Source organism: Herpailurus yagouaroundi, unplaced genomic scaffold (assembly GCF_014898765.1).
Source record: "Herpailurus yagouaroundi ecotype Mexico unplaced genomic scaffold, PumYag 67641, whole genome shotgun sequence".
Classification (NCBI taxonomy): Eukaryota; Metazoa; Chordata; class Mammalia; order Carnivora; family Felidae; genus Herpailurus; species Herpailurus yagouaroundi.
The window spans coordinates 3,784,039-3,807,810 of NW_024420442.1; the positions used below are offsets into that span (position 1 = coordinate 3,784,039).

Sequence of the window (23,772 nt, forward strand, 5' to 3'; positions counted from 1 at the left end):
GCAAAAGGTCATAGAACATTAGGTCTGGAAAAGGATATTAGAGTGTTTAGAGAAATCAACCTGCCTCGCATCTGACTCCAGGTCCAGTGCTCTTTCTACTCTGAGCTGCTGCTTACCAGGAAGCACCGTCCTTTTTAAAAATCAATGGGTGATCCCGAACATTTTGAAGCATATGTCAAATTTGAGTTCGAATAGTTAACATTTCACAGGAATTCAACTACTGGTGCTATATTTTATACATAATACATTATCCCATTACATCCGTTGACTATTCCACAGACAAGGAATTGTGAATTTTTTGTCATACAGTAGTTTTCATTCAATGGAATCCATTGGATCCACAGTTTCAAAGCAGTATTGAATAGTACTGGGATGGTTTGGGTTGTTAGCTGGGACATGAAAAAAATAGCTTTATTACACAGAACTGGATATAATTTTATATATATATATGCATATATATATATATATATTCATGAAAATAGAATTCTAACAGTTCAACCAACTTGAGGTGGGTTCATTTAAATCATGCCCCACACAGCAAACGTGCCAGGATTTGATTTGTATCCCATCGGCCGCAATGCACTTGGTTTTACTTAGTTGTCAATGAGAATTACTACTTCAAATGCCTTCATGGTTTTGTCCATGCTAGATTTATGATTTCTCACCCCTCCAAAATCATTACCCTAAAGTAACTTTTCTCAGGCATCTATTTGCTGGGAATCTTCATGTAGAAAACATTACTATTGTATTGAGGAGTTGTTGACAACAATAAATTGAAATAAAAAAGAAGCGTATGGTTTCCTCTTTCCAGACTGTACCACTGATTTCCCCACAGGAATACCGGGCAGCCATGTGGGTTCAAAACTTGACAGGTAACAGCCTATTCGTTTAAAACTTTTTTTTTCTTCTTCTTCCCCCGACTTTTTTTTTTTTTCTCTCGGAGTTTAACCACAGGAGGATGAAACTGAAAGCTGTTTCATTTCTGAGCATTTTTCCTTTTGTAGTCTCCATGCTCTGGTTTCTCAGAAGACTACTTTGTCAGAGCAAACTTCCTCTCTTCATCGAGTCCTGGTATAAATTGTTCTATTTGTTTGTGTAGGAAAGGAACACTAGGAAAAACTTTGAGGTGGGGCGAAGGAACCAAAATCCAAAGAGAAACTGCAGTTGCTTGATGAAAGCCCGGCTAAGTGACTTTAGGGCACAACTGGCCACAAATGGTCTCCCAGAGCAAATCTCTAATGGTAATTGCAACTAAAGACAGAAATATTTCCACTCCCTTGTTTGACTCAGAGACTCAGCTGCTATAGGAACCTTCTTTCTTTGGAAGCTGCCATGGCCCAAGGTCTACTAGGTTTATATGGTTTGATTGCGGTGATGTCTGCGACCCTGATACATTTCTCCTACCTAGGTTCTTTGTTAGAGTTATTTTCCTTACTGATTTCCTCTTAAAGTATTCAAACATGATAAAGCAATTTAGCCAAATCCTACAGAAGTGTGATTTACACTGTGGTTTTTATCGAGGCAGAGAATAGAGGTTTGGATGCGTGTGGTGGTGGGGAGGAAGGATAGGATAGATGGAGGCAAAGAGCAAGGAAGGAATTGGAAGGCTGAATAGCCCTGCCTACTTCGCAAAGTTCTTTAGTTGCAGGCTAAAGGGAAGACAAGCTGATAGGAGGATCTAAAAGGTTTAATAAGGATGTGATAGGCTCTCAATCTGGCAGCTTAGTCTCCAAGATGTACTTCTGTGCAGGCTCCTGTGTGGCCATAACATCAATCAAGGTTCCAACAATAAATAGCATACTTGGGGTGCCTGGGTGGCTCTGTCGGTTAAGCGTCTGAATTCGGCTCAGGTCATGATCTCAAGGTTCCAGCCCCACATTAGGCTCTCTGCTGTCAGCAGGGAACCTGCTTCAGATCCTCTGTCTCCCTCTCTCTCTGCCCCTCCCTTGCTCACGCTCTCTTTCCTTCTCTCTCAAAAAATAAAGAAACATTAAAAAATGAATAAATAGGGGCGTCTGAGTGGCTCAGTTGGTTAAGCATCTGACTCTTGATTTTGGCTCAGGTCATGATCTCACAGTTCATGAGTTCGAGCCCCATGTCAGGCTCTGCACTGACAGTGCAGAGCCTGCTTAGGATTCTCTCTCTCTCCCTCCGCTCCTCCCCTGCTTGTACTGTCTCTCTCTCTCTCTCCAAATAAATAAACTTAAAAAAATAAAAATATGTAAATAAATAAAATAGCACACTTGACAAAATGGAACAATTGGAAGGGGGATTATTTACAAAGACATTACTTATAAATGTGTAGACACAGGGAACCACCAGAGAATAGCACAATAGCCCGGGCTAGTATAAGTGAACTATTATCTTCCCCAGACCTTAAGGGGCAGGGGTAGGAGGTGGCCCCCACAACCCAGAAAGACTGAGTCCTGTACAACTTACTGCCTTGAAAGGAGTGGTGACCTTGTTGAGGGACTAAGCTAGGCCAAGGTGATCTTGTGTGTGTGTGCAGGGGGGTAATCCTACACCTGTTTATCGTTGTGTCTGAGCTTTTCAACTAAAATCTTCTCAAAAGTTTAACATTAAGTTCTCCAAAGAATAGTCCTGTTACTCCACCCTAGCATTTTGTCGACATCCTTCACTTAAAAGAAAGGGAGTTTGAAAACAGAAAGAAGCCACTTGGATTTATTCTGCTTCATCTTTACCAAAAAAAAAAAACAAAACAAAACAAAACAAAAAAAAAAACATTCTATAATTCAACTCTGCATTGAATGTCTGGCTTGCATAAGACATTTTCTTTCCAGAACAGAATGATACAACCTTCATAACATAGTGAACTTGAATGAGAAAAGGATTTGTCTTCCATTAAGGACAAACATGTTCAGAAATGAGAGTCAGGATAAGGTGACATCCTTTCCCTCCTCTCTAATCCTCCAGCTGATGATGTCATCTTGTAGATAGAAAATCCTAAGGAATCTATGAAAAGACTATTACAGCTAATGAACAATTCACCAAAATTGCAAGACAAAAGATCAGTATACAAAAATCAGTTGTCCCTCTATACACTAGCAGTGAACAACTAAAAAAAGGAATTAACAAAACAATGCCATTTACAATTGCACAAAAAATAAGATACTTAGGAAAAGATTAACAAAAGAAACCCAAGACTTGTGCACTGAAAACTACATAGCATTGTTGAAATAAAAGAGCTAAGACAATGGAAAGACACCCATGTTCATGAATTAGAAGATTAATATTGCTAAAATGGCAATACTTTCCAAATTGATCTACATATTCAATACAATCCTTTCAAAACTCCAACTTCCTTTTTTTTCCAGAAATTGATATGGCAATCCAAAGTTTCATGTGGAAATGTAAGGGACCCAGGAAAAGCCAAAATAGTTTTGAAAAAGAACAAATCTGGAAGACTCCTACATCTCAATTTCAAAACTTACTGCGAAGCTAGAGTAATTAAAACAGTGTGGTACTAGGGAGCCTGGGTGGCTCAATCAGCTAAGCATCTGACTTCAGCTCAGGTCATGATCTCACGGCTTGTGGGTTTGAGCCCTCCCTCAGGCTCTGTGCTGGCAGCTCGGAGCCTGGAGCCTGCCTCATATTTCCTCTGTGTCTCCCTCTCTCTCAGCCCCTCCCCCACTCATGCTCTGTCTGTCTCTCTCTCTCTCAAAGATAAATACACATTAAAAGTTTTTTCAAAGTTAACTCCAAATGGATCAAAGATCTAAATGTAAGAGCTAAAATTGTAAAATTCTTAGAAGAAATATAGACATAAATCTTTGGACCTTGGATTAAACAGTGGTTTTTTAAATACAAAATTGTGCAGTCTAAAGAGATATTTCTCCAAAAGAGATATACAAATGACTAACAAATATATGAAAATGTGTCAAATGTCATTAGTCATCAGGGAAATGCAAATAAATCAAAACCACAATAAGATACCATTTCACATCCATTATAATGACTAATAAAAAAAGGACAATAACAAGTGTTGCTGAGGATGTGGAGAAATTAGAACCCTCATAAACTGGAGAGAATGTAAAATGGTGGAGGCACTTTGGAAAAAACAAGTTTGGCGGTTCTTCAAAAGGTTAAATACAGAGCTTCCCATTTGACCCAGAAATTCCTCTCCTAGATACACACCGAAGATAATTAAAAACATATGTCCACCCAAAAGCATGTGTGCAAATGTCCACAGCAGCATTATTCATAATAACCAAAAAGTGGAAATAACCCAATGTCCATCAACTGATGGATGAATAAACCAAGTGGGGCATATCCATATAGTGGAATCTTAGTCAGCTGTAAAGGGTATGAAATACTGATCCGTGCTATAGCATAGATAAACCTTAAAACATTATGCTAACTTAAAGGAGCCAGAAACAAAAGGTCACATATATGATCCCATTTATAAGACATGTCCAGAATAGGCAAGCCCATAAAGACACAAAACAGATCAGTGGTTCACAGGGAAGGGCTAGAGGGAGATGGGATAGAGAGTGCTAATGGGGATGAGAATCTCTCTCTCTCTCTCTCTCTCTCTCCCTCTCTCTCTCCATCCATCCATCTGTCTATTCATCTATGTATCTATAGACAGAGGGAAAGAGAGAAATTTCTGGGTCTTATGGCAACTTCTTCTTTAACTTTTACAGGAACTGCCAAAACTGTTTTCCAAAGCAGCTGCACCATTTTACAGGCCCAGCAGCAATGTATCAGAGCTCCAATTTCTCCATACCCTTGCCTACACTTGTTACTGTCCATTTTTAAAATTATAGTCATCCCACTGGGTGTGCAGTTGTATTTCGTTTTGGTTTTGATTTGCATTTTGCGTTTCCCCAATAACTGGTAATGTTGACCCTTTTTTTTCACATGCTCCTTGACTGTATATTTTCTTTGGAGAAAATCTATTTTCAGAGTCTGTGCTCATTTTCAGTTGGGTTGTCTTTTTACTATTTTTGTTAGAGCTATTTATGTATTGTGGATATTAGACCCATATCAAGTATAAGATTTACATAACTTTTCTCCCATTTTATGGATTGTCTTTTCAATTTCTTAATAGAATCCTTTGAAGTAAAAAAAACTTTTAATTTGGGCGAGGTCCAATTTATAGAGTCTTTCCTTTGTTGTTTGTGCTTTTGGTCTCATATCTAAGAAACTCTTTCCTAGCTCAAGGTCATAAAGTTTATTCCTATGTTTTCTTCTGTTTTGGAGTGTTTGCTGGTCCACTTAGATCTATAACCATTTTGAGTTACCGCACTCTTTTAATTACTATAGCTTTGTAGCAAGTTGTAATTGGAAAGTGTGAATCTTCCAACTTTGTTGTTGTTCTTCTTCTTTTTTTTAAGTTTATTTATTTGGGTGCCTGGGTGGCTCAGTTGGTTGAGCATCCAGCTTCAGCTCAGGTCATGGTGTCGTGGTTCGTGGGTTCGTGGGTTCGTGGGTTCGAGGCCCATACAGGGCTCACTGCTGTCAGCACAGAGCCCGCTTCAGATCCTTTCTGCTCCTCCCACACACACGTGTGTGTGTGTGCGCTCTCTCTCTTTTTCAAAAATGAATAAACATTAAAAAGATAAGAAAGTTTATTTTTGGAAGAGAGAGCATGAACAGGGGAGGGACAGAAACAGAGAGAGAGAGAGAGAGAGAGAGAATCTCAAGCAGGATCCACACTATCAGCACGGAGCCAGATGCAGGGCTCGAACCCACAAACTGTGAGATCATGACCTGAGCTGAAATTCAGAGTCGGATGCTTAACCAAGTGAGCCACCCAGGTGCCCCTGTTCTTTTCAAGGGCGTTTTTTTGGATTTTATGCATCCTTTTAATTTCTATGTAAATTTTTGGATCTGTTTGTTAACTTCTACAAGAAGAGTTCTATTTCAATGGTTGCTTTAGGATTTATAGCAGGTTTTTCTCAACCTCAGCATTGTTGAGGCCAGCTACTTGTTTTGGGGGCTGTCCTGTGTATTTTACAGCATCCTTGGCCTCTATCCAATAAATACCAGTTTGGGAAACCAAACATGTCTCCAGACATTGTTGAATCTTCCAGGGTTCAAAATCACCCCTTATTGAGAGCCACTGGTTTAGAGTTTACATCTTTCACAACACAATCTACCTTTAAGTTATATTCTACCATTTTTCTCATTCAGCCATTCTGGCTATTGTTATCAGACATTTTACTTATTCGTATGTCATAAGCCCCACCACACATTTTTACTATTTTTATGTAAACAGTTTTTTAAAGAAATTTAAATAATAAGAAAAAAATCGCGTATATTTAATCATGGGGTTGCCATTTCCAGGGCTCTTTACTCCTTGGTCCTGCAGACCCAGGTTTCCAAATAGCATCATTTTCTTTCTGCTTGAAGAACGTCCTTTAACATGTTTGGTAACGCACATGGTTTCTTTTGGCTTTTGTATGCCTGAAAGCCCTTATTTTTGCCTTTGTTTTTGAAAAATATGTTGAGGAGTACAGAATTCTTGATTAAGAGTGTTTTCTGTCACTTCTTTAGAGATGTCGCTTCACTGTCTCTGTTAACCTTTGCACATATCATATCTTTTTTCCCCTTACTGTTTGTAGGATTTTCTCTTAACGCTATTTCTTTTTTTTTTTTTTTCAACGTTTATTTATTTTTTGGGGGGACAGAGAGAGACAGAGCATGAACAGGGGAGGGGCAGAGAGAGAGGGAGACACAGAATCGGAAACAGGCTCCAGGCTCCGAGCCATCAGCCCAGAGCCCGACGCGGGGCTCGAACTCACGGACCGCGAGATCGTGACCTGGCTGAAGTCGGACGCTTAACCGACTGCGCCACCCAGGCGCCCCTCTTAACGCTATTTCTAAGCAATTTGACATCCTGTGCCTCGCGTAGTTTCCATGCTCCTTGTGCTGAGAGTTCACTGATCTTCTGGGAGCTGTGGGCCTATTGTTTCCCTAAAATTTAGAAATAACTCCGCCATTATCTCTTCTCCAAATATTCTTCCAGCTACCACCCTCACTTCGTCCTCTCTTTCTGGGACTCCAAATACATACATGCATAACTCTCTCTCTCTCTCTCTCTCTCTCTCTCTATCTCTCTCTCTCTCTCTCTCTCTCTATATATATATATATTTGCCTGAAATTTTCCCACAACTCACTGATACACTGATCTTTTTTTCAGTTTTTTTTCTAAATTATTTCGTTGTGACTATTTTCTATTGTTATATCTTCAAGTACACCAACACTTTTCTCTACAACTGGTAATCTACCATTAATCCAATATAGTGCTTAGTTCATCTCAGATATTGTAGTTTTCATTTCTACAAGTTTGATTTGGGTCCTTTTTATATCTCCCATGTCTCCACTTATTACGTCCAGCCTTTCTGTAGTTTATTGAGGATGTGAAATACATTTATAACGACTTTTTCAAAAAGATTAGATGCTTAAAGATCTGTGGGCAGTGGTACACGGCCCGGCCCACTGGTTGGGAACCCGGGAGGAAAATGATCGGAAGATCGCAGGCAAAAGAGTTTGGGCTATTGATGAGCATGTGGCAATGTCGACAAAGCGTGAAGATCTTTATATCACTTGTTAATGCTCACCAAACAGTGTCTGCCACGGAAGAGGTACTAAAAAGCCAAGTAAACAAAATGACTTGGTCAGTTGACATCAGCCAGTCACTTCAGTGCCAGCATGTTGAGCACACGAACAAGGTGACTTTCGTGGCAGAGGTGGAGACTAAATATGGGCCCAATGGCATGGATTCATACTCACCAAGACTGGTATGGCTATTGCTACCTCTGAACCTCTAACCTGCCAGCCAATTAGGGCAACAGGGAGCATTTGGTATGGCATCATCACTTTACATGTCCAACTGACCATTTGGTGACAAGTTGACTACAATGAGCCACTTCACTCTTGGATGTACTAATAGTTCATTTTCACAGCAATGGATGCATATTCCTGGTATGGGTTTGCCTTTCTTAATCACAAGGTCCCAGCCAATGCTGCTGTGTGAGATATTACAGAGTATTTGATCAATTGGCATGTGATAGTACATCAGATTGCATTAAACGAGGGGATGCATTTTATAGCAAAGGAGATACAAGAATGGGCTTATGACGATGGGATCTACTGGTTCCATACCATATGACACCCCCTAGAAAGCTGATATCCTGACAAAGTAATGGAATTGCCTGCTGAAGAACAACAGCTGAAGCGCCAACTCAAAGGCAATGTTTGTGAAGACAGAATCCTATTCTCCAGAATACGTTAAATCCAATGAATCAAACTTTTTTACACGGTGTGTGTCCTCAACTAGAAGAATACATGAGTTTAGGAACCAAAGAGTGGAAGCAAGAATAGCCACACTTATCATCACTTCCAAGGACACACTTGGGGGACTTTGTGTTTGCCATCCCTGCAATTCTGAACTTTCTAAAGTTAGAGGTGTTAGCCCTGTAGGGAGCCTGCTAGATCTAGCCCAGCATTTCTCAACCGTGCCACTAATGACGTTGGGGGCTAGGTAATTCTTCATTCGCAGGGGCTGTCCTGTACATTGTAGGATATTTAACAGCATCCCTGGCTAGATGCCAGTAGCACACTCTTCCCAGTTGTGATGAACAAAAAATGTCTCCAGATATTTCCAAATGTTCCCTGGGAGGCTGAAGTGCCCCAAGTTGGGAATCACTGCTCCATCCAATGAGGGAAAAAGAAGATTCATATTGAACTACAATTGGTGGCTGCCACCTGGGCATTTTGACCTCCTTATGTCCAGGATCCAGCAGGCAAGAAGAGGAGTCACCATTTTAACTTGGTCAATTGACCCTGACCATTAGGAGACAGGGATACTATTTTTTTTAATTCTTCAGTTTATTTATTTATTGTGAGAGAGACAGAGAGAGCACAAGCTGGGGAGGGGCAGAGAAAGAGAGAGACAGAGAGAGAGAGAGAGAAGCCAAAGCAGGCTTTGCAGAGTCAGCACAGAGCCCAACATGGGCTCAAACTCACAAAAACATGAGTTCATGATCTGAGCCGAAATCAAGAGTCAGACACTTAACTGACAGAGCCACCCAGGTGCCCCTGGAGATAAGGCTACTATTGTACAATGGGAACAGGGAGCAACTGTTGGAGGATAAAGTAGTCTCTAAGGAGAAGCATCTGCTAGGTTAGACTGCTATTCTGTTAGAGATCTGTCCAGTAAGGAGAAAAGTCCAAATGGATACACACAGTTTGTTATTCACATAGATAGAATAAACAAGATCAGCACAGTGTCAGCTCCCCACATCCCTAATCACGTAGGATGACACTTGAACCTCAGGGGTCAGATAACAGACTGCTAGATCACTGTTGTGGAGGAACCAATTCTAGACTACAGCTAAGAGGTGTTAGAGCCTGTATCTATATGCTAAGGAGGCCGAGGTAGATAGCCCATGTCTCACTGAAACCAGAGAGTAGACAAGAGCCTGATTCATGGCATCCTCCTTCAAGATAAGGAAGTTCATGCGAAATAGCCTTGTGACAGCTCCTCACAAGATTTCTATCTTGCCACGTTCTTTGGTGCTCCGCCAAGACTTAGGTCAAACCAATTGAGCCTTGCCTATGTGGCCTACATAGATATATGCAAGGTTGCCAGCGTGCCATGGTTGAGCCATTTCCCTAAAGGTATGTGTGTGGAACCCAGGTGATCCACTTGAATATTTCTAGGTACTGCCTTTCCCAGTTAGGATGATAAATGGACAGGTGTGGCCATCTTGGACTGAGAAAGATGTGGTGAGAAGATTGAAGCCACTCAAAGACAAAGGCCTGGGTCATACCTGTAGGTGAGCCACTGAGACAACAGAGGTGGTAATTGGGGGTGAAAGGAATTTAAAATGGATATTAGAGGAAGGTGATGATGACCGCCAATTGTGAACCCAAGACCAATGTCTGTAGTGTTGACTGTAGTTTGTAACACTAACCTCCCTCTTCTAAGTTTCCCCTCAGGAAGAAACACCTTATAGAGTCCGGTAGAATCTGCACCCCCCCAAAAAAAATACGGAAAGAAATGTATCTGGGGCACCTGGGTGGCTCAGTCAGTTGAGTGTGACTTTGGCTCAGGTCATGATCTCACGGTTCGTGAGTTCGAGCCCCACATCAAGCCCACTGCTGTCAGCGCAGAGCCCGCTTTGGATCCTCTGGCCCCTCTCTCTCTGCCTTTCCCCCACTCTCTCTCTTGCTCTCAAAACTAAATAAAACATTTAAAAAAAGAAATGTATCCCAGTGGCACAAATGGTACATTGTGGTAGACAAAGACTTAGACTTATACGACCTAGATGCCTCTTCAAGGAAAAACTTGCTGCTCAGCTCTGGAAAGGGCAGTCAGCAGACCACATATAGCTGTCAGTGTCTTCAGGGTGTGCCTCAGCTGCAGAGTCTCTCTTTGCCCAAGTTACACCCTTCCTGTGACAGCCCACATCTAGTAACTGTGAGTTTGACATGGGACCACTCTGACTGGCAGTATTCATTCCAAAGCTCTTTGCTGGATCACCAAAGTCTTTGGCCTATATCACATTTCAGCTTCTCCAATGGCCCAATCCTACTTCATCTGCCTTTCGTGGGTGTTGATCCCTAACAAGCGTCTGATACCCTAACTCCATTTCAGCATTTGTTTCTGCAGAACCCAAACTGGAACACCAATGATGACATTCAGATCCAGACTTAGAGGAAACAACGTATTCTTGATACGTTAAAATATATTCTGCATTGTCGTTTTTTGTGACATAAAGTTGTTCCCTTATAATCCCTTTAATGTCTGTATGAATCTGTAGTGATGAATCTGTCTCTCGTTCCTTACACTGGTAACTTGTGTCTTTTTCACCTTTTTTTCCCTAGTGAGTCTGTCTGGAAGTTTATCAGATTTCCTTAAAGACCAGCTTTAGATTTCATTGATTTTCCTCTATTTCACTGTTTTCTACCTCGTTGATTTCTGTTCTGATTTTTAAAATTATTTTGCATTTAATTTACTCTTATATTTTTGGTTCCTTAATTGGAAACTCAAGTCATTGAATTGGACTTTTCTTCTTTTCTAATGTAAGCATTTAGTTCTGTAAATTTCTAAGTATATTTAGATTTATTTTTTTTTAACATTTTTTTTAATTTTTTTTCAACGTTTATTTATTTTTGGGACAGAGAGAGACAGAGCATGAACGGGGGAGGGGCAGAGAGAGAGGGAAACACAGAATCGGAAACAGGCTCCAGGCTCTGAGCCATCAGCCCAGAGCCCGACGCGGGGCTCGAACTCACGGACCGCGAGATCGTGACCTGGCTGAAGTCGGACGCTTAACCGACTGCGCCACCCAGGCGCCCCTGTATATTTAGATTTAAACATAACATATTTAAACATGTTTAAAATTCCCTGGGGGCACCTGGGTGGCTCACCCAGTTAAGTGTCCAACTCTTGATCCCAGGATCGTGTGATGGAGCCCCTTGTTGGGCTTGGCGCTGAGCGTGGAGTCTGCTTGGGATTCTGTCTCTCTCTCCCTCTGCCCCTTCCCCAGTCTCCCTCTCTCCCTCTCTCCCTCTCTCCCTCTCTCTCTCTTTCTCTCAAATAAAATTTAAAAATATTAAGTTTCCCTCTAAGTAAGCTTATGCCTTAGCTACACCTCAGTAATTCTGATACGTTGTGCTTTTATTTTAATTCTCTTCAAAACACTTTCTAATTTCCTGTTTAATCTTCCTTAATTCATGAAAAATTTAAATTTTTTATGTTTATTTTCCAGAGAAAAAGAGAGAGACAGAGCATGAGTGGGGAAGGGGCAGAGAGAGAGGGAGACACAGAATCCGAAGCGGGATCCAGGATCCGAGCTGTCAGCACAGAGCCCGACGCAGGGCTCGAATTCATGACCTGAGCTGAAGTCGGACACTCAATCGACTGAGCCACCCAGGTGCCCCAACTCATGAAATATTTAGAAGTAGTATTACCTAGTTTCCAAATATTCAGGGATTTACATATATCTTTCTATTATTGATTTCTAATTTAATTCCATTGTGGTGAGACAACATACTTCATGTTATCTGAATGATTTTAAATATATTGACTTCTTTTATAACTCAGAATATTGTCTCTCTTGACAAATGATCACTTGAAATGTGTATTCTGATGTTTGTGGGGAAAAGCATTCTATAAATATCAATTAAGTTGATTAATCATACTTTTCAAGTCTTCTTTGTGTTTGCTGCTCTGCTACCTACTCTGTTTGAAATTAAAGCTACTATTTCAGCTTTATTTCGATTACTGTTAGCATGATGTTTTTTTTTTCAATTTTTACACTCTAGCCTATTTGTGTCTCCATATTTAAGGTGATTTATTGCAGACCACACCTAGTTGGGTCTTGGATTTTTTTCTTTTTTTTAAAGTTTATTTATTTTGAGAGAGAAAACACATGCAGGGGAGGAATAGAGAGAGAAGGAGAGAGAGAGAATCCCAAGCAGGCTCCACACTGTCAGTGCAGAGCCTGATGTGGGGCTCAAACTCATGAACTAGGAGATCATGACCTGAGCCAAAACCAAGAGCTGGATGCTTAACTGACTGAGCCACCCAGGTGCCCCAAGGGTCATGCATTTTTTCTTATCTTGACCATCTCTATCATTTACTTGAGTTGTTTAGACCATTTCTAAATAACGTGATTATTGATACGATTGCATTTAAATCTACCATCTTGCTATTTGTTTTCTGTTGGTCTTGCTTGCTTATTGGTCCCCTTTCTTCTTTTTCTGCTCTAATTGAATTAATTGGGTCTTTTTAAGATTTTATTTTTGAGTAATCTCTGCACCCAGTTTGGGACTTGAACTCACAACCCCAAGATCAAGAGTTGCACGGTCTACCAACTGAGCCAGCCAGGCACTTCTGAATTAATTGGGTTTTAAAAATGATTCCACATTATCCCCTTTATTGATTTATTAGCTATATTGCTTGGTTTATTTGTTTGGGTTTTTTTTTAGACATTGCTTTAGGGTTCATAGTAGATATTTTTAACATTTCACTGTCTACCTTGAAGTCACATTATACAACTTTTCATATAGTGTAGGGAAGTTACAACAATATACTTCCATTTTAATCTTTGTGCTATCATCATATGTTTCTCTTCTACATATATTGCAAACACTACACTAACAATGTTACCTCTTTTTGGCAACGTGACTTTTAATAACTGAAATGCATTATGTACTATTCAGAGTATGGATGCATCAACATGTATTTAACCAATTCCAAACTGTTCATTAAGGTTATTACCAATTTTTTTGTTGATATAACAAATTATATAGCAATAAACATTCTGGGACAAAACATGTCCATGCATATTTCTTGTTTTTTTACAGATTTTATTTTTAAGTAATCTTTACACCCAATGTGGGGCTCAAACCCACAACCCTGAAATCAAGAGCCACACGTTCCACCAACTGAGCCAACCAAGCACCCCTCTTTGCACATTTCTGATTATGTCTTTAGAATAGCTTTTTATTGTGGTAAAAATACACATAGCAAAATTTAACATCTTAACTATTTTTAAGTGTATAGTCCAGTAATGTTCAGTATACCTACATTGCTGTGAAACAGCTCTCCAGAACTTTTTCATCTTCCAAATCTGAAACTTCATACTCATTAAAACAACTCTTCTTTTTCCCCCTGCCCCAGTCCCTGGCAACAAGCATTCTACTTTTTGTTTCTGTGAATTTAGATACTTCATATAAGTGGAATCATACTGTACTCGTCTTTTTGTGGCTGGCTTATTTCATTTAGCGTCATGTCCTCAAGGTTCATCCATGTTGTAGTATGTGACAGGATTTGCTTTATTCATTTCTTTGGATGCCTTTTCTTCTGAGTGTATCATCTGGAATAGTTTCCATTGCTACATATTCAAGTTTCCTATGTTTTTCCTTCTGCAATGTCTAATTTGTTGTTAATCCCATCCAGTACATTTTTCAAATTGCACAGTTCTCATCTTAGAATGAATCACCTGTCTTGATTCCAACATACACTGTGACGAATGCTAGGCTCAGGAGAAAGAAAGGTTTTACCCTGGGACCATTTGTTTGTGTGTCCCAGTCAGGCATTTGGCTGTCATTCTATAGAGCACTCATGGGAAAGAGTACACCCTGTGTAATATATAGGCCCCTTGAGTGATTGCTCATGTGGAGGAAGATCGGTCACTACTAGAAAAGCAGTTATTATTTAAATATTTTAGTTATCAAATCCACATTTCTAAAGGCAGAGGGCTCACTAGGACCCTACAAAATGTTTTATTGCTGTTGCTGTTGTCATTGCTGCTGCTGCCTATGGCACAAGAAAGATCTTGATCCCCAGGGTTATAAGGAAAATCCCCTCTAGCACCCCTATGCATAGTGAAAGGGTAAATTCAAACTCAAGACTGAGGTCCTTAAGCTGTATAAAGCAACCACTACCATGGGAGAGGCTCTAACACTAATGATATTTATCTGAGGTTTTCTGGAGAAAGAAATTTATAAAAACAGGCAGGGTGCGGGGGGTGGGGGGGCGCCTGGGTGGCTCAGTCGGTTAAGCATCCAACTCTTGATTTCGGCTCAGGTCATGATCTCACGGTTCGTGAGTTTGAGCCCCAAGTCAGGCTCCACAGTGACAGTGCGGAGCTTGCTTGGGATTCTCTCTCTCTCTCTCTCTCTCTCTCTCTCTCTTTCTCTGCCCCTCCTCTGCTCATGCTCTCTATTTCAAAATAAATAAACTTAAAAAAAAAAAAGCAGGCCGGGTAGAGAGAACTTCTCCAATATATATCCAATAGTGAAAGAAAGAAAGAAAGAAAGAAAGAAAGAAAGAAAAGAAAACCAGGAAGGAAGGAAGAAAAGAAGGAAGGAAAGAAGGGAGGGGGGAGGAATCTGATCTGGATATAGGGAAAGAAACAAAATAATGAAACAGGTCCACAATTTGACCCAAATGAGGATCTAAAAAGTACTAAAAGAATTTATAAAACAAAAAATATAGAAGTGTGTTGATTTGATTTTGCACCTCTACAACACAGCTTCTGGATTAACTTTAATATCTGCTGAAATGCATCAACTGGCAACTTAATCAATACTTGGGGGCAAATTGTAGTAACACCTAAGTATCCTTCTAAATCTGAACAGCACAACCCCTATAATCTTAGGGGAGTTACTGTAACATGAACTAGAGGACAGTTATGCCTCATTTTAACTATTAGGACAATAGCCTTGCCTAAATTCCTTGTGATGGTAGCACCCATTGTCCTAAAATATCCAATAGTAAAGACCCAGATGTTCAGACCTAATGGGAAATAAATTAAAATTAAATATTTGGCACTTACAAATTGGCTTTTAAAAGTGAGACCCATTTTTTAAAAAGTGGGGGGTTGCATGGGTGTCTCAGTCTGTTAAGTGTCCAACTCTTGATATGGGCTCAGGTTGTGATCTCACAGTTGTGAGATTAAGCCCCGAGTTTGGCTCTGCGTTGAGCATGGAGGCTGCTTGGGATTCTCTCTCTCTCCCTCTCTCTCTTCCCCTCCCCTGCTCATGCTCTCTCTCTCTCTCTTTCTCTCGCTCTTACTCTCAAAATAAATAAATAAATAAATAAATAAATAAATAAATAAACATTTAAAAAATGAAATCACGGGGTTCCTGGGTGGTTCAGTCGGTTAAGTGTCTGACTTCAGCTCAGATCATGATCTAACGGCTCCTGAGTTCAAGCCCCGCGTCGGGCTCTGCACTGACAGCTCAGAGCCTGGAGCCTGTTTCGAGTTCTATATCTCCCTCTCTCTCTGCACCTCCCACACTAGTGTTCTCTCTGTCTGTCTCTCTCTCTCTCTCTTTCTCTCACTCTCTCTCTCAAAAATAAATAAACATTAAAAAAAATTAAAAATGAAATCACATGCACCTTCTCCCTTCTACATGCCTGTTAAAAAAGCTAATAAGGCCCAATGTAAATTTAAATAGGGCCTTCCAGGATTGAAACCCTTTATATACAACCTATTTAGAGAAAGAGTGATTGTTAACCACTGCTCCTCCATTTAACAGTCCAATTTGACCTGTTCTTAAACTTGGAAAGAATGATTTTTTCAAAAAAGATTTTTGCAGCCTCAGAGCTGTGATCCCACTCATTAGGGCCTCATATTCAAATTTATTGAAATCACTGACTCTATCCAGTCAGCAACTGGCAAATATTTTTCCACAATGGATCTGGCTAAATTGTTTTGTTTAGTGTCTATTCTAGTCTCTCCCCCTGCACTTTGCCTTCACCTCTTAACGGACACGATATACCTTCACCTGGCTCTCTATGGAGTACCGCAGTAGCCTTGCCAACACGCACAGTCTTTGCAGACATTATCTTAAGTGCATCCAGTTTTTTCCAGGGGCGCACGTGTAGCATTATATTCATGATGTCCTCCCCTGAGGATGTTCATTCGACACACTTATTTGGGACATACAAATACTCACAAGGGAGCTCGGAAAGGGGGATGGGCCATTGCCTCACACACAGTGCAAGGCTCTGCCATCTCTAAATTCCTGAAAATTATTTGGGAAACCAAGGGTCCCTCCATACCCAACACTGTCAAGAAACAGCTATTGACCCTCTCAACTCCCACAGTATTACAACAAGCCCAACATCTCTTAGGCCTTTTGGGTTCTGCAGGCAACACATTCCTCATTTACAAATTTTCCTTAATCCCATTTATGCAGTTATTTCAAAATCAGCCCACCTTGAATGGAGTCCCTTCCAGCAAGAGGCCCTAGACTCTGTCAAAATTGCAATATAACAGCCACTCTCATTAATGCCCTTCCACCAGACTCCTTCCGTGGTTGAAACTTCCACAACCTTCTCTCATGACTCCTGGAGTCTCTGGACCACCCATAGTGGCCATAAGTTACTTAAGGGCTTCTGGTGCAGAAACCTGTCCTCCTCAGCCCTGTGCTGTATGCTAGAGGAACAGCGATTGCTGGCCACATACTGGGCTTTCCTGGAAACAGAGGTCCCACAGGCCCCGAGCCCATGATCCTTCATCCCCATCCACCCACTATGCACTGGGTCATGGAAACAGTACCCATAAGCTGGCCGGGACCACAAAGGCCTCCTTTGCAACACAGAGCCCAACCTAGGCCCTCTGGCATATCCCACCAGCAGGCCACGTGGCCTCCTCTGTCCTCAGTTCTTTGACAGGTGGCATGGTGTTGGAAGAAGCCACCCCTCTACCAGATCCCTTGGCTGCCTGGGGAGCCCCCTGGGATCAACTGAGTGAACAGTAATGGGAGTTTGTACATTTTACAGATGGTAATGACACCATCACATGTGACAGAAGTTCGCTGGAGAACTACCGTTTACGTCCCTTAACCAGGACATTCCTGGTAAAGGATAAGACGCAAGGGTCAACACAATTGGCGAAACTTCAAGCGTGCATCTCAAAACGATTTTCCCTGGCCAAGAATCAGCCCCAGCCGCACCATTTTACAGACTTGTAGACTGTTGCCAGTGGTCTGGCTCTCTGGTCCAGCCAATGCAGCAACAATGATTGCTTGTCTAAGCTTTCACCCTTTCGGGTAAAGAACTCTTGCCTCATAGATACCCCACGTACAATCAAGGTCCAGCATGGCTGTACGTATATCCTGAAACCACAATACAAGCCCTTACCAAGACATTCTCTTTTTTGATGTTTATTTATTTATTTTGAGAAAGACAGAGAGACAGAAACAGCATGACCGGGGGAGGAGCAAAAAGAGAGGGAGAGAGAGAAAATCCCAAGTAGGTTCGGCACTGTCAGAACAGAGCCCGACGTGGGGCTTGAACCCACAAACCTTGAGATCATGACCTGAGCCGAAACCAAGAGTCAGACACTTAACTGAGCCACCCAGGTACACCAGGCCCTACCAAGACACTCTTTATCCCCTTTGGAGTGCCAAACATTACTGATAGTGACCAAGGAACACATTTTTGTTTCTCAGCAAACAAAATACTGGGCTCTTGAGCAAGATATTCAGTGAAACTTTCCCTTTCCTTACAGGGTACAGGCTTCAGGCCTCATAGAGTGACATAATGGCTTATTTAAACAAATCCAAATTCAATTAAATGAAGCATGGTACATTTTTGTCATCACTCAAATATCCAGTGCTATTATAATGAATTATAATGAATGAACTATAGTGAAGAGTCTGACTCCATTGTTTGATGTCTGACTGCTGACAGCTTTTAAGATTCAACCCTCACTCTCTCCCTGTGCCCCACATCTGGGCAAGCTAATTAGAAAGCCTGAGTCCTGGGGCGCCTGAAGGCTCAGTTGGTTAAAAGTCCAACTCTTGGTTTCACCTCAGGTCATGATCTCATGGTTCATGAGTTTGAGCCCTGCACTGGGATCTGCACTATCAGGGCTGAGCCTGCTTGGGATTCTCTCTCCCCCTCTCTGCCCCTCCCCTGTTTGTGTCCGTTCTCTCTCAAAATAAATAAATAAACATTAAAGAAAAGAGAGAAGGGTGCCTAGATGGTTCAGTCAGGTCATGATCTCGCGGTTTGGGGGTTCGAGCCCCATGTCACGTTCTGTGCTGACAGCTCAGAGCCTGGAGCCTACTTCGGATTCTCTGTCTCCCTCTCTCTCTATCCCTTCCCCACTCACACTCTGTCTCTCTCTCTGAAAAATAAATAAACATTAAAAAACATTAATAAACATTAAAAACATTAAAACATTAAAAACATTAATAAAATATGGGAATGCAAGCTGATACAGCCACTCTTGAAAACAGTATGGAGGTTCCTCAAAAAACTAAAAATAGACCTACCCTACGACCCAGCAATTGCACTATTAGGCATTTATCCACGGGATACAGGTGTGCTGTTGCGAAGGGGCACATTGCACCCCCTTGTTTATAGCAGCACCATCGACAATAGCCAAAGTATGGAAAGAGCCCAAATGTCCATCTATGGATGAACAGATAAAGAAGGTGTGTTATATATGTACGATGGAGTATTAGTTGGCCATCAAAAAGAATGAAATCTTGCCATTTGCAACTACGTGGATGGAACTGGAGGGTATTATGTGAAGTGAAATTAGTCAGTCAGAGAAAGACAAAAATCATATGACTTCACTCATATGAGGACTTTAAGAGACAAAACAGATGAACATAAGGACATGGAAACAAAAATAATATAAAAACAGGGAGGGGGACAAAACAGAAGAGACTCATAAATACGGAGAACAAACTGAGGGTTACTGGAGGGGGTGTGGGGGGGATGGGCTAAATGGGTAAGGGTCACTAAGGAATCTACTCCTGAAATCATTGTTGCACTATATGCTAACTAATTTGGATGTAAATTTTAAAAAATAAAAAATAAAATTAAAAAAATAAAATAATAAATAAATAAATAAAATTTAAAAAGACCATAAAAAACATTAATAATTTTAAGAAAGGAGAAAGAAAGGAAGAAAGAAAGAAAAGAGAAAAGAAAAGAAAGAAAAGAAAAGAAAGAAAAGAAAAGAGAACAAAAGAAAGAAAAGAAGAAAAGGAAAGAAACCCTGAGTCCTTCCTCCTTTGGTTTCAGGAGTTTCAAACCACACGAGTCTCTGTTTCTATCTCTCTCAAAAATAAATAAACATTAAAAAAAAAACATTTTAGGGGCGCCTGGGTGGCTCAGTCGGTTAGGCGTCCAACTTCGGCTCAGGGCATGATCTTGCGGTTCATTAGTTCGAGCCCTGCGTCGGGCTCCGTGCTGACAGCTCGGGGCCTGGAGCCTGTTTTGGATTCTGTGTTTCCCTGTCTCTCTGCTCCTCCCCTGCTCATTCTCTTTCTCTCTCTCAAAAAATAAATGAAACATCAACAAAAATTTTTTAATTTTTTTTTAAAAAGAAAAGGTATTGAATATGAATCTAATCACCAAAAAATAATCAGACAAATCCAGATTACATAAAGAACAGCTGACCTGGACTCTTCAAAAATATCAGTATCTTTAAGAAAAATAGTCGCGTGGAGGTTCCTCAGAAAATTAAAAATAGACCTACCCTATGACCCAGCAATAGCACTGCTAGGAATTTATCCAAGGGATACAGGAGTACTGATGCATAGGGGCACTTGTACCCCAATGTTTATAGCAGCACTTTCAACAATAGCCAAATTATGGAAACAGCCTAAATGTCCATCAACTGATGAATGGATAAAGAAATTGTGGTTTATATACACAATGGAATACTACGTGGCAATGAGAAAGAATGAAATATGGCCTTAGGTAGCAATGTGGATGGAACTGGAGAGTGTGATGCTAAGTGAAATAAGCCATACAGAGAAAGACAGATACCATATGGTTTCACTCTTATGTGGATCTTGAGAAACTTAACAGAAACCCATGGAGGAGGGGAAGGAAAAAAAAAAAAGAGGTTAGAGTAGAAGAGAGCCAAAGCATAAGAGACTGTTAAAAACTGAGAACAAACTGAGGGTTGAGGGGGGGTGGGGGGGGGGCTGGGGGGGGGGATGGGTATTGAGGAGGGCACCTTTTGGGATGAGCACTGGGTGTTGTATGGAAACCAATTTAACAATAAATTTCATATATTAAAAAAAAAAGAAAAATAGTCGAAGGTACTGTTCTATGATCTAGATTAAAGACTAAAAAAAAAATGAAATCCATGATTCTTTTTTAAAAATTTTTATTTATTTTTGAGAAAGAGGCACAGAACATGAGCAGGGGAAGGGCACAGAGAGGGAGACACAGAATCCAAAGCAGGCTCCAGGCTCTGAGCCTTCAGCACAGAGCCCGACGTGAGGCTCAAATCCACAAACCATGAGATCATGACCTGAGCCGAAGTCGAAGTCGGACGCTTAACCCGACTGCGCCACCCAGGCGCTGCTAAAATTCAATCTTCTTAATATTGCTTCCAAGGCCATTGCAAGATGACACTTTTATTTATGTTTCCAACATCATCTTATTCCACTGCCTCCCTAACTTAACCAGGCTCTTGCCACTCTGGGATCTTTTCTACTCCTTGAAGATTTGAAAATTTTCTACAGCAAGACTTTTGCCACTGGAATTCTGGGCCTCAGTTCAAATGTCCCCTTCTCATAGAGACCTTCCCTAAACTCTTATTTACAGGGGACAATCTCAAACCCCTGTGTAGTCTCTATCTCTCATGTCAACTTACATATTAACTTGATAACACATGCCACAACTTATAGCTGCTTTGCTTATTTACTTACTTTTTTATTTATTATTCCACCAATGAGAAGGTACAAGTAGCACGAGGGCTGGGAACTTTTCAATATTTTGCACCACTTTTTGTCAAATGAACTTACTGTGTGCTTAATAACTATCTGATCATAACCATGGCTCTGATGATTAGGACAAAAGTCTAGGTTGGAAATACAGAGTTGTGATTTGAAAGTGGTGTTTAAAATTACGGGAGTGAATGAGCTCACCCAAGGAGAGCACACAGAATGAAAAGAGGAGAGGTCTGAAGACAAAACTGGGAAAACACCAATGTGGAGTCTGTGGGCTGAAGAACAGGCAGTTCAATGAAAGATCAGCCAGAGAGGACCATCAGGGGAATTTGGTATCACGGAAACCAAGACAGGATGGAGTGCCTATCAAGGAAGGAACGGTCGCAGAATTAAACGCTACTGAGAAATCACGTGAAAACGAACTTGCACAGTATTGGTGCTGAGATACGGACCTCTGCTGACTTTCACGGAGAACTGTCGCTAAAGTTTCGGGAGATGAAAACCAACGTGCAGCAGGTTGAATGCGGAAGGCAGCACAATGAAGCGGACAGAGCTAGACTACTGTCCAATGGGAGGAGAGAAAGGCCAGGATAGGGCGCAGAGGGAGGAAATTATTCTAAGCACAGAGGAACCTCGAACAGGTTTACTGTACGGGAGAAAAATGTCCAGTCTCACAGAATGGGGCATGGGGGCGGGGATGCAAGAAATACGACGGTTATAAGATGCATCGAAGTCGCTGAGGAAATAAAATAGGAAGGACTAGGGTCTAGAGCTTGAAGATAGGGTTTGGCAAGGAAAGCTGAGGGACTCCACGGCTCGGTCACTCGATTTTCTCCACGAGAGGAACTCCGAGGTCATCAGCTTAGGAGGAGGAGGGTAGAGGGCAGACCCCTTGAGACCACGGAAAGTTTGATACAGCATCCGAGAGCCACGGGAGGGGGAGCTGAACCAAACAGGAGCCCCCCCCCCAACCGTGCACGACACCCCGACCCCCAGGTTAGAAATTCATTCAGCGCATCCGGGTGTTGTCCTTCAGAAGCCCTTGGGAGCAAGAGTCGCCTCCGTGCTCTCGGCAGTTTCCTGCACGGCCGCCCGCCCAGCCCGTCCTGTAGGAGGCGTTGTGTCAAGCAAAGCGGGCAGAGCCCAGTGCGGCCGCCAACCGGCCTGCCAGACAGGGGGCTCTCTCTCCCGAGAGACCGGTCCCAATAGGCCTTGCGGCCCATGACTCAGAGCCCAGCTCTGTGACGTGCTACTCCGTCGCCCTGACAGAGGCCAGCGTGGCGCGTCGGCCTCACGCCGTGTCAGGAGAACGGGTGGGGGAGAGAGGAAGGCCGAAGGGGAGGCCAGGACTGGGCGAGGACTGAAGTAGGACCGACGGGGCAGGCGGTGAGGGGCGGATCCGGAGGCCAACTTCCAGCGGCGGAGGCCAACTTCCAGCGGCGGAGGCGGCCCGGCCGGCTGACTAGGCCGCAGCGGCCATGGCAGTGGATTTCGGCGACCCCAAGAGCGGCTTTCGCTACAACGAGGTGGTGGGGTTCATCAACGAAGAGGTGCTCAGTAATGGCGGCGGTCCAGACTTCTACGTGACCTTCTGCTCGAGGCCCTGGAGCGAGATCGAAGACGAGCTGCTGTCCGTCGTGGCCGACCCGCAGTTGCCGCGCGCCGTCAAGAGGGCCTACTCCTGGAGCGCGCTGGCCTTGAGCGTGCGTGCAGCCGCGAGGCAGCAGGAGCAGCAGGGGCGCCGGATCCAGCGGCTGCAGCAGCAGCTGGAGGAGCGCGAGACCACCACCTGGGCCCTGGCCTCCCAGCTGCAGCAGCTGCGCGAGGAGCGCGAGCAGGCTCTCTCGCAGCTTCGCGGCGCGCAGCACCACCTGCAGCAGGCGCTGGACGAGCGCGAGGCCCTGCGCGGGCAGCTGCCCCACACCCAGACGCGGCCCCCGCAGATCTGGCCTCAAACACAGCAGCTCGCGACCGCGACCGAGGGGTGGCCCCTGATCGCGGAGGAGCGGAGCGACGTGCTGGGCGCAGCTCGGCTGCAGCGTGAGCGGGATGCGGAGATGCAGAGCGAGGCCCGGACGGCCTCGATGACGATGACGGCGACCACGATGCCCGGCGTGCTTCACGTGCCAAGCCCGCCGTACCCCTGGGCCCAGGTTGTTCAACCCCCTGTGCCGATGCCATTCCCCATGCCGTTGCCGGTGGCGTTCCCCCATCCCCCACTTCCCCTACCCAGAGTCGTGGCAGAAGCAGCGTCAGGAGCGGCGTTCCCACCCCAGAGTTCTCCTGGGGGCGTCTGCCCCCCGGGCATGTGGCCTGCATTGGGGTCCCAGGAGGAGACGTCCCTGCCTTGGGACCAGAGGAGCCACGTCCAGAAGGAAGGTACTGTGAGGTCCCACTTGGTAAACCCCTCAGGGGGCAACTGGAGCCACGGAGACGCGATGAAGCAACCACCGCAGGGCCTGATGCCCCAGCGAGAAGATGGTAAGAAAGCCTTTGAAACCCAGTGAAAGGAGAACCCACCTGAGACCTGGGGAGGAGGGATTGGGACTGCCCATAGCGTAGGGCGTGATTAAG

General features: G+C 43.0%; 1 protein-coding gene across 1 annotated transcript in view; it reads left to right on the plus strand.

The window, feature by feature from the left end:
• The first annotated feature begins 22,656 nt into the window (after positions 1–22,656).
• Positions 22,657–23,772, plus strand: part of LOC121025457 (testis-expressed protein 13D-like) — a 3,332-nt gene continuing 2,216 nt past the window's right edge. The window contains exon 1 of the mRNA XM_040468003.1: positions 22,657–23,679. Coding sequence (XP_040323937.1) covers positions 22,677–23,679 — 1,003 coding nt within the window. The 5' untranslated portion in view covers positions 22,657–22,676. The remainder of the gene's footprint in view (positions 23,680–23,772) is intronic.